Here is a 16,877-nt window from a genome sequence, read left to right on the forward strand (position 1 = left end):
AGGCATGGCCCCCCGTTCCCTCTCCTTTTATATTCCGAGGTATCATGTGTTCCTTTCCTTTCCGCAGAACAAAAGCTACAGGCCGCTGCTCAGAAGGACGTACCGTACGTGGGCCCAAACCGCGTTACGAAGCAGGTTACGAAGTTCCATGGGCCGCGGACTGTGGAGAGGATATGCCCACACTAGTACGGGCGCCGGAATTCCAGCCCCCGAAACTCAATCACATCAAGGGACAGGTACTGCCAGCTCAAGAACGCCGGCGCCAAAGATGCAACAGTGTTCTTCGCTCAAGGGGGGGTAACCAAAAGGAAGTCTTTGATGAGATTGCCGGTGTAGTACTCAGAGCTTGGCCACAAACTCCGTAATCAAGCGTTCACCAATGATATGAGCGGAACGTCTACGCTGGCCATAAGTGCGCGCTGTCGTATTCAACCGTCATCCTTCAAACCACGCCAGTTTGGCACAAACAAGTGCAGGATAGGACTAGTCTGGTTTACTACAAACAAGTGCTTTCTGAGTGGTTCGTGAAAACGAATTCCACAATTCATTCAGACCATTCAGTATGACTACGAGGTGAGCCGTAATAGTTGCACCAAAAACATGACAAGAACCCTCGCTGGCAATCTCCAACGCGGCAAAGAGCGTACGCCGTAGAATTTGAGTATATCTGCTGAGAGATACGGATGGTGTGGGCGTCTGGAGAGGCGAAACCCACCAAAAGCACATGGGCGTGCAGATTTCCGTTTGCCGAGTCCGGAATCAGTTCAATGTGATTTAAAATCCTTTGAGCACTGTCTTCTTATCAACCTTCCCCATCGCATTCCTCGGCAACTCGCCCACAACCACAACCCGTCTCGGAATTTTGTAATGCGCCAGTTTATCTTGCAGAAAGTGCTTCACATCCTCCACCGTAACTTCCTTCGTCTTCAAAATCACAACATCAGTCTCCCATAAACACGATGAACGGATGATTTACCACTTCACCTTATCCCGCAAGACGATCATGGCGGCGAGGATCTGCCCCCATTCTTCGTCCGGTAAGCCGACGACAGCGACGTCGGCGATGGAGGGGTGGGCGAGGAGGGTGCGTTCGACTTCTAGGGATGAAATCTGCCGAACGGGAGAAAAGTATACGCCGTACGTTAGGTGGTGACGGGGTGAAAAGAAGGAGGGGTAAAGGATACCTTATAACCCCCACTTTTAACGATATCAACACTCGCGCGTCCCAGTATAGTGTACATGCCGTCCTCAGATTTCTTGACAATGTCTCCCGTCTTAAACCACCCATCCTGCAGCTCCTTAGCCGTGGCCTCCGGTTTGTTCCAGTACTCTTTGAACACCTGCGGCCCGCTGACGTACAGCTCCCCAGTCGCGTCAGGTTGGGCCGTGACGTCGGCGCCAGCGTCGGAGATGATTTGGGTGGATACGTGCGGGAAGGGTTTGCCGACTGTGCCGGGGATGCGAGGTCCGTCATATGGGTTGCCTAGCGCCATTCCGATTTCCGTCATGCCGTATCGTTCAAGCAATTTGTGTCCAGAGATTTTCTCCCATTTGGCGAAGAGGGTGTCGGGGAGGGGCGCGGACCCACTGACCATGAGCCGGAACTGGGCGCAGGCTTTTGTGGCGTATGCCTGTTCTGCGGGGGGCATCTTGTCGTATTCTGCTGCCAGCCTTGCGTAGACGGTCGGCACAGCCATGAAGACGGTCAAATCCCTTGATTCCGCCATCCACCGATCCCAGACTTTGCGCGCATCGAAGGGGAAGAACTCGACGGTGGCGCCTACCCACAGGGGGCATGTAAGGGCGTTTATGACTCCATGGACATGGTGCAAGGGGAGGACGTGGAGGATTTTGTCTTTGGAGTTCCATTTCCAGGCTTCGATGAGGGATGTGGATTGGGCTTCGATGTTGTTGATGGTGGTGAGGACGCCTTTGGGTTTGCCGGTGGTGCCTGAGGTGTAGATCAGCATGGCGCCCCGGTCTTTGGACAGGTTGTCTTCTTCGTTGATGTTCGTGGGTCTCGAGTCCGAATCTTGGCCTTCAGACGGCTTCGCATCCGGGATCTCCTCCCATTCCACCAGCGGGAACTTTGACTGGAGCGCCTGAATCTTCTCAGCGAATTTGCTCTGATACAGGACCTTTTTTGCCTGCGCATCGCCTATGATGTACTCGAGTTCGGCTGGCGGATGGGATGAAGCTATGGAAACGCTTGCTGTCAGTCATCCTCCACACAAGTAACCGGGCATACAGGCGCACAAGACGTCAAACCCACCCAACGGAACGGCTATGGCACCGGCAGCCCATATTGACCATTGCGTCGCGACGTACTCAAACCCCGGCGAAAATAGAAATGCTACCCGTGGTGGATATTCACCCGTCTTCACTGCACTCCTAGCACCCATATCGGCGGAGAATTGAATTGGTCAGAGACCGCTGAAGACCTGTATGCCTTCTCCCACGGGTTTATCACACTCACTCGGTGTGGTCCCCTTTTAACTGCTTCGCACCCTTCGCGGCATGGCGCAACAGGCTAGCATATGTGTATTTCTTCGACTCTGCTATGATAGCGACTCTGTCCTGGTGCTTGATAGCGCCTTGGAATAGGTTCAGGTTCGGCAGCCATCTTGGGAGGATGACTGTCCGGCGTTGCTCTGTTCTAAGAGTGAGACGGAAGCAGCCGCTTTTTGTGGCGGTGAGGAGGGAGGGAGTGGTTTGCCGCCACATGCCGGCTGTGGCTGAGAGAAGTGTCCTTTGCTTTCCGTTGTGGAGAGTGCTGTACTTGCTGTATGCTTGCGGGAGAGCTTGCCATGGTCTCCCTCACAAGGCCGCGAGCCCCTAAAAGTTATTTCGCGCACCCTAACTGGAAGGTATTTCTCAGGTCCACCCTGGCTAAGCCACTGACAGCTTTTTGACGACTTTTGCACTTAACGAGGTTTTTGCAGACCCAAAGTTGCTGCACATGTTGAGCAGTATCTTGACAGCCAGACATGCTAGCAGAAAGATTGATTAGGCAGTTTGGTGAAGAAGGCACCGGTTCAGGGTTTGACGCCTCTAACTGGCAAGTTTTACCCAAAAACGGCCAAGGAAAGACAGTTTTACTACTCAGACTTTTGGGCCTCTGTGTTAAGTTTGTTGCAACAGCTACCCCCACAGACACTTAGAGGGGTTTGGCCAAAGTAGGCAACTGGAGCCGTATGCAAATGGAATAGGTTGTCCTGCATGTCTGTGGGATGGTATGGCTGCTCCAAAAAGAGGGTTTTGTGAGGAAACTGCTTTAATTTCCCTAATTGTGCCTTAAGGTAACGCGTAGAGCGTTTGGGTCGCGCAGCCAGGGTGGACCTGAGAGGTATTTCGCAGGGGGCGGCGCGTCAAACCCTTGACTTCATTCGGTTCTTTCCATCGCGGGTTTCCAACAACTCCACAGCTGAGCATATCGCACCTCTTGGTCTCGAAAAAGCTTTGGCAGGAGGCCGTGTCCTCGGAGGTCGTCTCAACGACGCTTATCTGTGAAACCGTCGCACTTACCGACGCAGGGACTTGCAGGCGACGACGATGCCTCTTCTCCCTTGGCGGCGCGCAACATGGCGTCGTGGACGACAAGCCAAAATCGACGTGGACGGCTCGTCGTTGCTGGAATGCTAGGATCGTGACTGGACCATAGCTCTCGAAATGAGAGCCTGAACGCAGGGACGAACGGGCACGCACATTGCCCGGCGTTTCTTCTCACGACGTCGTTACCAAACAGGAGACAAAGCTGTCGGTCGTAAACGGAGACCGATGGAGCCTTGAACTTGCTCAAGTTGGCTTGCAGATCAGAGCTCTCTCAGATCAGAGCTTTCTTCCGGATATCCTGCGCAGCCAAGGATTTTACTCGAAGAGGTTCGCGGTTCCGACAAGCTGCTAAGTGTTTTGGTCGCTGTCATAACTGCCTCCTCGTGAAGATCCCGAGTTCATCACAGGCGATCTCGGGCCATGTTGCCGATTCTTTTCGAGGACAAGCCACCGCTGTTCATGAGTATTTTGTTTTCGCACACTATAGACCATCGAGGAAGGGAGGACTTTCACTACGCAGTGACGGGCGTTGTGACACACCCGATCAACCTTTTCGCCGCCCGCAGTTGTCCCGCGGCACCGTCTACTGGATGACTCGCGGGTGTGCGCCTTAGCTGAGGCCGAAGATGGCGGTTCATCTTCGGCTGAAGCCGCACGCCCATATCAATCCCGGGGTATGCAAAGATGCTTGCCTTCTCCAAGCAAAGGGTGACCTAATCAAACACACCAGAAACGAGCTGGGCTCAAAGGTTACTGCCCGCCACGTGAGCCCCGCCACCTGGTGATGAAGGTCCTGAACTCTGGGGCGACCGAATCATCAACAGAATTATTGGGTGGGACCTTCGCAAGCTTGGGGATGCAGAACATAACGACAATACAGGGTCCCCGAGGAGAAACACAACCCATTCTTGACAGGCTCGACTGGGGCCTTCCAGTCCCTACAAGAGTTCGAATGTTTGGGATAGCGTGGCGTGTGGCGGCGCGTCGGGTGTCGGCTGGGATGTATTTGAACGAATGAGATGGCTAATCTAGCCAACAAGGAGAAGATTAAGGCGAGCAACGACGCGTACCGGGCGTATCCCCAACAAGGTGAAGGTGAAGGCGAGCAACGTGAAGTGTACTTGTCTGTGACAGAGAAGTCACCCACCGGTTTAAGATGTAAATTTTGCCGGGATGCCGTACGTGCTAAAGTTGTTTGTTGAGGGCATTTACGGGATGTTGAAATTAACGACGAGTTCAACGAGGCCATCATGCGAAACCGGCTTCCCAACATTACCTGCCCAATTTACGCAACAGTCTTCATGTTGCGTATTCCCACCGCACCACACCTGCTTCCGGGTTGTTTGATCTTTGAACAGTGCTCATGGAGCGACGTCGGCCCCAGGAGCCTAAGGACAACCGAATCTATGTGGGATGGTTTTCGGACCATGTCCCCGGCCACACACCACACTCGGATTATCGTCAGGAGCGTATCGCCCATCATCGTCAGAAGTGTGCCGCTGGTAATCCGCAGTTGGCAGCTTCGGCGCCTCGGGGTCGGCGAAAACTTTTGGCGGGTGGAATGCCTGCGGGATCCAACAGCTGCCAGAGGGAGACGTCGGGCATGGTGTCTGGCTGCTCTGGCACGGCGGGTCTACCCTCTGCATGAGTGACCTGGGAGCGCACGGACGCCAGCGACCTGCAGGTGCGATGATCAAAGCGAACTCGGTCATCCAAGTCCTTGATGATGGGATCGGTATGAATCCGATCCTGCTGTGGCCGGCGGCCCAGGAGATCGGCCTCGAACACCACTTTTTTGGCGAAAGAATGGACCCGGGGGCACATCGAAACTATGAGCGGATCATGGGTGAACTAAGGTCCCAGCACATACATAATGCATGGCTGGATCCGCTGCAAGCGTCCCAAAAGCGACTACCATTTCGATCTAGGCAAATCTACCACTGTTCGCGAGCCGCTTAGCACATGCTCAAACAAGCACCGATTGCGCAGGGACTCTTTAAGGGAGCGCTGATGGGCGTTTGGTTTCCTCACAAACCTAGCATCGTGGATGTGCCTGAATTTGACGTCGATGGATTTACCGGGAGTCACGGGTAGAACTGATTGTGGGCATAAGTGGTAGCGGACGTGCTTCAACCTGCCGTCCTTATGGTACTGTCTCGACCGAAAACCATACGTCCAGTATGGATGCCCGTACGTGCAAGGGCCGTATATGTAAACGCCACGAACATCGCACGACTGGACAAGCAGATGAATACATCGGTAACCGGACATCTCATGAGATGCCTTGGCGAATCAATGACGGGCATGAAAACGCCTTGGCGGGGCGTAGATCGGCAACCAAACACCCACTACCGAAAGCGGGGAACGCAGTCGGCACACGTGGGCGCAGTCCTACATCCACATGCTGACCCTTTCGGGCCTACGCACCTCGACTACATGAGGGCTCTTGAATTTGAACCGAAGCCGCATGGCAGGGGTGACACGTCCACGCGCATCGACTACCATGACGTTATGGCACCCCACTCGAAGGAGGAAGAACCGGACAAGCCATTTGTTCAGATCACAGGCTCTGATAAGGAGCGAGCGGAAATTGGAGGATGAGAATTCTGGCTTCCATGAGGCGACCCAGGCGAAGGAGGACGGCGACGAAGAGAAGGACGGCGACGAAGAGGAAGACGGCGACGAAGACCCAGACGCAGTGGACCGGGAGGAAGACGGCGAGGAAGACGCAGACGCAAAGCATGAATCGGTGTCGACCGGCCATTCCTACTGCTCGGTTGAAATCAATCAACAGAATCGACCGCACTACCCGCGTCGCTTGTCGGTCAGGGGCCGATGCAGCTTTTGAGATGGCTACCATCAATAAGAGTGCTTATCGACGCCCAGAAAGTCATGGGTAAGACTTGGAGGGCGAAACGGAGATCGTCGAACATGCATTTCAGATGCGTAGTTGCAGCGAATTGGCAACCATTGGGCATGTCGGACAGTGCAGCTGTACCGTGGACTTGACCACGCAACAGACCAGCTTGGCTCGCCTTCGCCACACCAGGAGGGACATTTCCCGACTGGTTTGCTGAAGGCAAGTCAAGCCGGTGGCGAAGTGAGGAGGACGCTAGACAAGCTTGCCAGAAGACTTACGAACAGTGTCCCGCTATTTGGGGGGTGCCGCGTACCTTGCGCCAAGTGCCATCATCAATCGATATGGGTGAATAAAAGCAGGATGAGGATATCAAGATGTTCGAGCGTTTTCCCTACCCCGGTATTTTTACTGATTATAACACAGCCGATAAGAAGAATTGCAACAAACCCGTTCAATATCCTTACCACATATCCCTCACAGTCATAATGCGCACAACGAGATCAACGTCTGTCCCGGTCCTCCGCCCCGCAAAGTTGCCCGCCGCCCTTTCCGTCGCTGCCAAGGGCCACGATACCCTTATCCCTCCCATGGCTACGACCTTCCATAATGACATGATCCCACACAATGATACCATCCCTCCCAACGCTACGGAAATATCTCTGAAGGACCTCCGGCTCACGCCCAACCTCCCCATCGCTACGCCCCGCAAAGTTCGCGGGCAGCGGCCCACCGACGTTCCTGTCCATCTCCGTCGACTCATAGAGGCTCTTCCGCGAGACCCGGCCGGAGCTGGTTTGTGGTCCCTGCACCATCGGTCCAACCAGCATCTAGAATCGGCACAGCTGAGTGCAAGTTCCTCCGGTGGTTTTGCGAAGTAACTCCGGTGGTTCTCGCGGAAGAGCCTCTATGAGACAGTGCTACCGTCAGATTCGGAAGGTAATGCTTTCGACTCAACTGCTGATGCGCTTCTCATAGAGGCTCTTCCGCCGGAACCGGCCGGAGCTGGTTTGTAGCCCCTGCACCATCGGTCCAACCAGCATCTAGAATCGGCACAGCTGAGTGCAAGTTCCCTCCGGTGGTTTTGCGAAGTAACTCCGCCGAAACTCACCGCCCATCCTATCACCCCAGCAATCAAACTTGGGAACATATTCGAGCTCGTGCGGTCCTTTGGGATAGTGACTACATCGTAGTCAAAGAAGAAAACGTGGCCGCCTGAATGTCGTCAGGAATTCAGGAAGGGAAGATATGCATAGGGAGGGACACGTACCAACCACTTCCAAAATGGTCAAATGTACCTCAGTCTCGTGGCTTTGCGCCGTCGCCACAAAAAATTTCGCCGGCGGTCGACGCTTTGATTGAGTGAGTCGTTCGAAAATCGTCTTCAGTATGTTCTGCCCGTTCCGTAGCAACTTTCCAGAATCGGCCCCGTTTTTGGATGGATCCTTGACCTTGAGTCGCGTCCCCCTCGAAGTAGCACACCGGGACATCGTCGTTCGTCGCCGCAATGCCGAGCCCGTCCGCTTGGGTAAGTCCAGCGAGATATGAGCTTCCGATCTCTTCAGTTACCCATTTCGTTTTGTGGGCAAATGCGAACAATGCTTCTTGAAACAGGGGATGGACAAATTGGGACAGTAAGTGGCATTCAAGAGTCGTACTTTCCCTCTAGTTGCTTGGGGAAGCAAACTCCCGCAAATACGGGAAGGGTAGCGCAAACGACGTGGTGAGTGGCCGGGCAAATCTCCTTCACGTCAGTGGGGCTGAAAGCAGCAGCTGATTCCGCCAAGCTCAGATTCTTGACCCACTTGGGATCTTCGAATTTGAACCTGGCATCATCCAGAATCTGCTTTTCCCATTGGTCCTGCTCCGTGGCGCGCACGTCGGAGAAAATCCATTCCAAGAACGTGAGCACAATGTCCAGTCGTGCGTCTTCGAACTTCTCGTCGAGGAAGGTACCCAGAGGGACGACTTGGCGTTTTGGCAACCGGCCCAGTTTTCCACCCACCATCCGGAGATCCATGACTTCCTCATTTGAGCCGAACTTTGCGACATATCCGTCGGCTACTTGCTGGAGAGCGGCCGGCATCTTTTGATTTTTTCGCAACGAGCTTTGCCCACGACATTGATGGCGGCTGCGGCTGCGGCTTCGCTGGCACGCTTTTGCCTTGCGTGCGTTTCCGTTTCCGGACGCGCGTTTCCGTTTCCGTCTTTCAGTCGCGATGGGCGCATCGGCGTTTGCTGGCATCGTCATTTGAGCGACTATCCTTTCCTCAGCAGTTTCGCCGTCTCATTTGATCGCCGACTTTATTAGGAACGACGATCAAACCACCCTTTCAAAGGCACGTGGAAGAAGCACCTGGCGAACGCGCTTCTCCGAAGTGATGACGGGGCAGGATGCCCGGGGGATTTGCCGTGGAGAAGTTTTGAAGTGTCATTTCGTCATTGTAAGTGATGTCGGCCGATTATGCAGAGACTGGCAATCACTCCCGGTCCGCAACTCAGCCGAGTCTTGATCGTCATGTGTATCCCAAGCCCAAGTTCGTGGATGGCAACGAGATCCTGCTGTTCCACCTGGGTCCGTAGTACGACGTTTGGCGGGGTTCCAGCGGCTTTCAACATCGAGTCCAGCCCAGGGGCAAAGTCGAGAAGGATGCCAACGAGAGTAAGCCAGATCCTGGCACGACTCGCTCAGCGAAGCTTACTCTATTCCGCCGGGGCTTGCCACTGAATGATTAAGGCGGACAATTTACGGGCGCTTTTAACTAATTGGGTTTGAGATAAGTTACGAAACTTTTTTTGACTTTTCGCCTGGGAGCTTACGAGCAGCCCGAAGAAAACGACGACGACAACGAGTCTTCGTTCGAGAACCTCGCTGACGCTCGAGGACCATCCCACACCCTGTTCATCCTCCTCCCACCTTCCTCACACCTCCCTTTTTCCTGAATCACCTACCAAACCTGCTCCCCGGTAAACTCGGTCTGCGCCTGCCACTTGAGCGCCCCCGCAAAGACACCACCGAGTATCGCAAGCGTGAGGTAGAAGGCGCCCCATAGGTGGGTGTGGTATGCTTCGAGATGGTGCCGCATTTGTCCAACTTCTGCGAACTGGGAGGTGTGAAATGGGGGTGTGATGTTGGACGCCGCGGGTGTGAAGAGTCTGGTTGTGCGCCCGGCGCTGAGGCTTCTTGGGTTGCGGAGGGGCTTTCGGCAGGGTTGTGAAGGGGGCGAGTGTTTGAACCGGGGGGTGTAGAATAAGGAATGAGGAATGAGGGAGGGTTGTTGTTGAGAAGGAAAGCGAAGGAAAGGGGAGGGGGGGAAGAAGGTCATCAGCGATAATACATAATGGGTGACACTTATCATGATGCTATGTGGCACGAACTTACGTGGCTTGAGACCACGGAGGATATAAATAATATTGCTGTTGATGACATGGATGGGGGGGGCCGAACGGCGACTTCAAGAATCCACCGAGTCCCATCATCATTTGCGACGCACCTCCTCCTGACAAATAAGAAGCGGCTTATCCATAACTAACCTTATACTGTAAGTCGCTCAGCAAGGGCTGCAAGGGTTCTCCGGCTGCAGAATCAAACCGCATGTCGCAAGTTTCCCCACACGCACTTATACAGTACTCCAACCCGCAGTTTACTCTCCCAGTCAAAGACGAAGCGACGCTCCAGGAGGATACCAAGCGCTCCTTCGCACTCTTCCAACCACCGCGGAAAAAGAAAGGGAGAGAACTCAAGCCCCTCTCGCATTCACTCACTCTCACAACTGAGCCCCTCCAATTTACCCCACAAATCCCTCAACCATGATACACTGGTCCCTCTTCAACCTCAAATTCGCCTGCGAGAAGTGTCAGAACGGCCACAGGAACGGCTCATGTGCGCATATCGACAGGAAACTCATAGAAATCAAATCAAAGGGAAGGCCGGCGACTCAGTGTGGGCACTGTAGAGCAAAGAGGAAGGAGGGGGTCGGGCATTCGCACCATAAGTGTATGTGTGGGGATGGCGCTGCTAATATCAAGAAGAAGGTTGAAGGTAAGGGGTTCGAGAAACGGAGTGGGAGTTGGGTGGGCGGGGTACATTTCGGGAATTTCGGGCGTGGGAAAATTGCGGTCCGTGGGAATTCGCCGCCCATCAACGAACCGTCCATACTCACCCTCCTGCACACATATTGATTTATTTTCTTTTTCCTCTTTCGCAGTTCACTTCAATCCAAATGTGGTGTTGACGTTCACGCCTGAACGAGGAAACGTGGACTGGTTAAAACAGCAATTGGAACAAACGCGGACGTCGACACTGACAGTACAGAAGAAGGCGAAAGCAGGGGTCGCAGCGCCTGCCACCGACGTACAGCTGATCTACGTGAAAACAGAAGTTGTGGAAGAGACGCTAGATCTGGACGTGCAGAAACTCATGGCCAACCCATGCAACTGCCAATTTGGAGGATCGTGCATCTGTTCGGAGTTGCCTGCGAACAGGGGCGCTGGTGGAGGATGCGGGAGCAGGATAAAGCGCGGGTCGTCGGCGTCCGTTGGGCCGGCTTCGGCTTCCACTTCGAACTCCAATTTGAATCTAAGAGGAAGCCATTCCCCTGCTGCGTCGGCTGCGGCGGGCGGTCTAACGGGATCACCATATCCTCCTCTCCTGCCAATGGTGGCCGGATTGCCTCGGCCGGGGGACCTCGGGAACGCGTTCCACGTAACGAATGCCACCCCTTCCCCCATGATGGCTTCCAATGAAGCATATGCTAGCATGTCAGGCTACCCCACCATCCGACCCATGCCCTCGCAAATGGATCAGCATCATCAACAACAACAACAGCAGCAGCAGCAGCAGCAGCAGCAATATCAGCCCATGTACTCCCCATCAACGCAACTCACCATGGCCTACCACCAGAGATTTCCGGACCCATCCTACCAACCCCAACAACTCCCACCCACTTCCTCCAGCCACGACCCGGAGTTGCTCTCTGCCCTCTTCGCGCTACATCAAGGAGGCGTAGTCGGACCGCCACAGCCCCAATCCCCCGCGACATGGGCCACTGGGATGAGCAACGGCCCCCAACCGATGATGACACCCGAGCAGTATGCATACTACACGCAACAGCCACCACCAACCCAGCAAGTGTCCCGAGGAGGCGGATGCTGTTCAGGAGGCAAATCCTTCGCGCCGCCGCCGCCGAAAGCTGCGGCGACATCGTGCGGATGCTCGGGATCGCAGACGGATGAGGAGATGGATACTGGGGGTGGATGTTGCGCCGGTGCAGGACGATCAGTCTCGTCACGCAGGGCTTCTGGGTCGTGCTGTGGTGGCGGAGGCGGGGACAACAACAGCAGCAGCAGTAGTTTGGTTGATACTCGATTCTCCACCGCCTCGGCACCACAGGCGAAAGGCGGGTGCTGCGGGCCGAAAACCGTTGCCGCGCCCGTTGTGGCATCGTGTTGTGGGGGCGCGACTACTGACGCGGCACCAGTAGCATCCTCGGGGTGTGGATGCTCCTCATCGCGCCCGGTTGTTAGCAATGGAGGTTGTGGATGCAATTCGACACCTGCACCGATACCTGTTCGAGCGGCTGGCGGGTGTGGATGCGGTGGAGGCGCTTCTGCTGCGATTGAGCCTGAGCGGGAAGATAACGGTGGGAGCTGTTGTGGTGGAAGTCGTCGCCCTTCTTCGTCGACGTCGGCGGGTGGATGTTGTGGGGGCGGTGGTGGTGCTGCTGTTGCGACTAGCGGGTGTGGTTGTAGCAGCGGCGGTGGTGGGTGTGGATGCAACAGTGGTGGAAATACCGGCGGTGGGTGTGGATGCGGCGGCGGCGCTCGAAATGCGTCACCATCCCCTCCTCAACAACAACAACAACCAAAGAAAGGCGGATGTTGTGGAGGTGGAAATGCACCCAAAGCGGACGTCTCGCCGTCCTTGCACAACATTATCCAACCACCCCCCTCGGGATCGGGAGTCGGGATGGAGAAAGAAAAAGAAGCAACATGCCCCTGCGGCTGCCACGCCTCCACGCTCCTCTGCGAAGAATGCGAGAAGGACTTGTGTCCCTTACACTTGGGCGATTTACTCGCCCGGCCCTCTTCCTCCACCCAACAACCACCTCAACAGCCTCAACAGGGACATCAGCAACAACCATCGCCCTTCCCACCCGCCCCGCTCCCCCTACCAAGCACGGGCAAGGAGATCAAACCGTGCAACAGCATGGACGCGTTCGATATGCATGGGATGCGCACTGCGTTGTGTGGGTGTGGGTGTGCGGGGGTTGTTGATGCGCGGTTGTGTTCTTGTGGGGCTTGAGGTCTGTCATTTCGGGAGGGTGGGTTTTTTGCAGGAGTTTCTTTTTTGTTTAGGTCACTCTCTCTGTCTGTCTGTCTGTTTGTCTGTTACGGTTTTGGGAATTTTGTATGTAGTTTTCATGGATCCACACCTGCCTACCTCCCTCTCGTATGCATGAGATACGGAGGTTTTGTTGGGATTTGGATGTGTATTGTAGCATCAGATAACACAGCTGCTTTTTGCATCGTTCGTCCGTCTTGTGGTTGCTGGTTGTGCAGGTCAAAGTAGTCTGGCAGGGGTACAGGAGTCTGTATGTATGCCTTGCACGGATATTACGAGTACAAGTTGCCTTCATCGGCGACGCCTCAGGCAGAGGTACAATGATGTGGATGGCAGATAACCACCACGGAAAATGGGATGGGGTGAAATCTAGACTACCTACGGTTACGGGAGAATGCGTCTGGTCTGCGGCCATTGCCAAACACCACCGAACGCACAATCGAGAGGAAATTCTTGGTGCTCAGGACGTCCCGATTGTGCACTTTCATCCGTAGTGGTCGTCTTCCAGCAATCTCAAATGGCGTCCAGTCTTGGTTGATACATTCGGGGTTGGGGCAACCCACCAATCCATGGACGTATTCCATTCTTCCCTTTCTAGCTTGCCATGGCCGAGATGACAGCCGCCGTCGGATGTTTTTCTTCACACGCCCGTGGCAGTCTGGGCACACGGAGGACGTTCGATACTCATCTAGCAAGTAGCATGGGATGCCGTTTCTCGCAAAGAGTGTGCGGAATCTAATTTCCATGATGAGTTAGCATAATAGAATACATAGTAGATACCACCAATCATGGTCACTCACCCCTTGGTCTTTGATGACTCCTGAAAGCGCATTGTTTTCCCAGCATCGCTCCAATCACCCAAGACGACCGAAAAATGCTTTCCATACCGGCGTCGCATGTTCTTGATGAGCTTGCTCTCAGACTTTTGCCGCAGTGAGAAAGCCTTGAATCTGCGAGCGACATGAATCTCATCCCGGTAAAACTCATCCAGGGCGGGATCTGGGATATGGATGTCAGCCCATGTATTATGGAATATGAAGACAATGCATAATACATCATACCTGCATGTATGTGATCCACAATGAACGCTGAGAACGCCTCGATCTTCATGCTCTTGTGCGACGGAATATGTGATTCCATCTCGGCGATGCCAGCATTGATCTTTCGCTCTCTCATGTCTCTTTGAAAGTACCGCGACTTTGTCTCGACCGCCCGTTGATTGGATGTGTATCTGGTATGGGGTGGTGCATTGTGAGGACGCTGCAACGGAATGTCGCCGCAATGGGGATGGTGGGGATAGGGGCGGTGGGAGCGGCAGCGGCGACGGGGGGCTGGGGGGCGGCGACGGGGGGCTGGGGGGCGGCGACGGGGGGCTGGGGGGCGGAGACGGGGGGCTGGCGGGCGGAGACGGGGGGCTGGCGGGCGGAGACGGGGGGGGGGGGGGGGGGGTAGCGGAGACGGGGGGCTGGCGGGCGGAGACGGGGGGGGGTAGCGGAGACGGGGGGCTGGCGGGCGGAGACGGGGGGGGGGGGGAGGGGTAGCGGAGACGGGGGGCTGGCGGGCGGAGACGGGGGGGGGGGGTAGCGGGGACGGGGGGCTGGCGGGCGGAGACGGGGGGCTGGCGGGCGGAGACGGGGGGGGGGTAGCGGAGACGGGGGGCTGGCGGGCGGAGACAGGGGGGGGGGGGTAGCGGAGACGGGAGGCTGGCGGGCGGAGACGGGGGGGGTAGCAGGGACAGCAGGGCAGTAGTAATCAACTGAAACGTACCGAAATGGCCGCTCCTTCTTGATGGCTCGACAGAACAAGAGGTCACGCTTGCCCGGTTCAATGCAGACGATGTTTGGAGCCTCCCGTAGTTCGGCGATGTGGTGCTCAAAATACAGCTGCTTGACTTCTTCCTGCATTTGGGCTTTGCTGCGCTTCCGGGCCCGATGCCCATACTTGAGCCCTGGCTTCTTGAAGTGGATGGTAGCGGAATACCCGTTTGTGCTGATTGACCCATCAAATTTGAGACCAAGCTTCTTTCGATCCTTGAAGACCTTGTCCTGCAATCCGTCCTTCAGCAAGGTGAGGTGAGTGAAATCAGCGCAGAAGGATACAGACTTAACTTACATTCACATTGAGAAACTGCCCCCACAGCTCCCGCTTGCGTTGATCGGTGAGTTTCCCCATGCGATGGTGGCTCAAGCCCAGGATATGAGTGGCTAGGATCTTCGTGTCGATCCTAATAGATGACTGGATTCGAGATTTGCGTAGCGGGATCGCTGAAAACAGCCGCATTCCACAGCGCTCATAGAGACGTGAGAGCTCACAGTAGGCACCTGTGATGAGGCAGGTGCGGAGCATGATTAGACAAAAGAGGAAGCCGCGGGGGGGGGGGGGGGGGGGGATTTAGTAACTCACCTAAATATGGCATTGCATCCACCGCAAGGCTGTACGCAAGCGGTTCATCCTGGGGAGGAAACAGAGCCCATAACTCGTTGAGGACGGTCCGCTCAAGTCGTGTGAGGCGCGCAAACTCTTCTTCGGTTGGAAACTCTCCAAATGTCGCATACTTTTTAAACTGACGGACACGCTGATAATAGTGTCGCCGCTGCGCTCGGTTGACTCCAGCTCTACGGAGATGCAGTACGACTTGCTTCAAACCAAGCCTTTCATTGACATAGCGCAGAAGCATTTGAATGAAATGCTCTTGTACGTTGACTTTGAGGTTTGTGAAGATGCTCGTAGCCGTGTACGCTGCAGTTTGTTGGCAATATTGCATGCGGATGGGGGCGAATCCGTGAACATTACAGTAGTCTTGAACCCATGGACGCAACTCTTGCGTGATGACCGGATTGCCGTTGTAGCCCGGATTGTTTAGCAGCTCAAATATCACGCTGATGTGCTTATCCGTGATGTCCGGGAAATCGTGCAGAGGATGATCAGCTGTGGTGGGCAGACGTAGTAGTCAGGACATTGTTTCAGGAAATATACAGTGTAGTGTACGCCAAAAACTCACCAAGGTAGTACTTTAGGAAGAAGGTGGTGTGGCGCGCAAGGATGTGAACATTGCCGATGAATGTTCTGAGGCGCTCCCTTTGAACTTGATTCTGATGATTCTGATTATGGATTCGATGAAGGGAAACCTTGGTGCAGGCATGCGTCTGCGGGCGGGGTCGTTGAGCAGGGGGTGGAGGCGGGGGTGGAGGCGGGGGTGGAGGCGGGGGCTCATACGCCAGGGGTCCACCCGGTGTGCTGGGAAAACGGAAAGGGATGGGAGCCGGGAGGTTCAACGGATGCTGCAGACCCCTGTCGACGGGTGAAAGCCCTCGATGCTGGTGCTGCCCGTCGTCATTGCCGGAACTCTCGCTGACCATGTCTGCAATGGCTTCGGGCAAGTGGCGTTGGACAGACGGTGGGAACTGGAAGCGCGGGGGTGATTGCAATGGTGTCTGCACAGTTGGCAGACGTATGGGCAACCGCAGGGTAACCGGAGCAACCTTCCTCCTCTTCCGCCGTGGTGTGGTTGCTCCAGTAAATATGCCACACCACAGGTACCCCTGGAGCGCTTGGTGTGATGACATGATGACTGTGCTGTGCCTTAAGTCAGTCGAGAGAGGTGTTGCAGTTGGTTGCTGTGATAGCTGTGTGTCAAAGAACTCGCGTCAGCGCTGTGGTAATGAGGCTGAGAACGGTGAGGAATTGCGGTTGTTACCTGGTGGCGGTTGCTTACTGCTCACAATTGCGTTGGGAAGGAAGGGGGTTGGGAAGGAGGGTTGGTATGCAATTGGGGGCCATGATGAGGTGCAATCAAGAGCGTGAGGTGTGCGAAGAGTGAGGAAGAGTAGAGTGAGGAAGAGTAGAGTGAGGAAGAGTAGAGTGAGGATTGTCCTTTACACGCGTGTAAAGGACGTGGGTTTGTTGTGGAACTCGTTACTTTATTCCCCTTCACACACACCACTCGTTTTATAGACATTCGATCGGACGGTCTGCACACACACAACCAGCTCTCTATCTGCAGAGAAGAAAAGGGGTACGGCAACTATAAAAAGGAAGCTGTGGCTGAAACTGGTTGTTTACAACACTCCCTCTCAGACTGCAGATTGAATTTAGTCCGCAGTCGCCGTCGCAGTCACTCTGCAT

The 16,877-nt window shown here is 55.0% G+C and overlaps 6 protein-coding genes across 6 annotated transcripts; 1 reads left to right on the plus strand and 5 right to left on the minus strand.

The window, feature by feature from the left end:
• Window positions 1-394: 394 nt before the first annotated feature.
• On the minus strand, window positions 395-2,855 carry EV422DRAFT_526092 (AMP-dependent synthetase and ligase). Its single transcript, XM_053070110.1, has 5 exons — window positions 2,477-2,855; window positions 2,273-2,391; window positions 1,185-2,197; window positions 985-1,110; window positions 395-924 (listed from the first exon to the last, which is right to left on the minus strand). The coding sequence occupies exons 1-5, from the start codon at window positions 2,722-2,724 to the stop codon at window positions 775-777; spliced, it is 1,656 nt and encodes a 551-aa protein (XP_052926622.1). The 5' UTR covers window positions 2,725-2,855; the 3' UTR covers window positions 395-774.
• Window positions 2,856-8,005: 5,150 nt separating this feature from the next.
• On the minus strand, window positions 8,006-8,754 carry EV422DRAFT_421643 (uncharacterized protein). The gene has a single exon (XM_053067108.1). It carries the CDS (start codon window positions 8,658-8,660, stop codon window positions 8,055-8,057), a length of 606 nt encoding a protein of 201 aa, XP_052926623.1. The 5' UTR covers window positions 8,661-8,754; the 3' UTR covers window positions 8,006-8,054.
• A 94-nt stretch (window positions 8,755-8,848) lies between these two features.
• Window positions 8,849-9,936, minus strand: EV422DRAFT_505704 (uncharacterized protein; the record flags this gene model as incomplete). Its single annotated transcript, XM_053068506.1, has 3 exons — window positions 8,849-9,083; window positions 9,362-9,609; window positions 9,904-9,936. The coding sequence occupies 3 exons, from the start codon at window positions 9,934-9,936 to the stop codon at window positions 8,849-8,851; spliced, it is 516 nt and encodes a 171-aa protein (XP_052926624.1).
• Window positions 9,937-9,990: 54 nt separating this feature from the next.
• On the plus strand, window positions 9,991-12,971 carry EV422DRAFT_586367 (uncharacterized protein). Its single transcript, XM_053073461.1, has 2 exons — window positions 9,991-10,451; window positions 10,618-12,971. The coding sequence occupies exons 1-2, from the start codon at window positions 10,220-10,222 to the stop codon at window positions 12,711-12,713; spliced, it is 2,328 nt and encodes a 775-aa protein (XP_052926625.1). The 5' UTR covers window positions 9,991-10,219; the 3' UTR covers window positions 12,714-12,971.
• A 155-nt stretch (window positions 12,972-13,126) lies between these two features.
• Window positions 13,127-13,498, minus strand: EV422DRAFT_495148 (uncharacterized protein; the record flags this gene model as incomplete). The annotated part of the gene is made up of 1 exon (XM_053067797.1): window positions 13,127-13,498. One exon carries the CDS (start codon window positions 13,496-13,498, stop codon window positions 13,127-13,129), a length of 372 nt encoding a protein of 123 aa, XP_052926626.1.
• Window positions 13,499-13,578: 80 nt separating this feature from the next.
• EV422DRAFT_556285 (uncharacterized protein) lies at window positions 13,579-14,928 on the minus strand (the record flags this gene model as incomplete). Its single annotated transcript, XM_053071902.1, has 4 exons — window positions 14,865-14,928; window positions 14,520-14,797; window positions 13,814-13,983; window positions 13,579-13,751 (listed from the first exon to the last, which is right to left on the minus strand). Coding segments are annotated over exons 1-4 (681 nt in total), but the record flags the coding sequence as incomplete, so codon positions are not given.
• Between the last annotated feature and the right edge of the window lie 1,949 nt (window positions 14,929-16,877).

This window comes from Fimicolochytrium jonesii (genome assembly GCF_025526975.1).
Source record: "Fimicolochytrium jonesii strain JEL569 chromosome Unknown EV422scaffold_8, whole genome shotgun sequence".
NCBI lineage: Eukaryota > Fungi > Chytridiomycota > Chytridiomycetes > Spizellomycetales > Powellomycetaceae > Fimicolochytrium > Fimicolochytrium jonesii.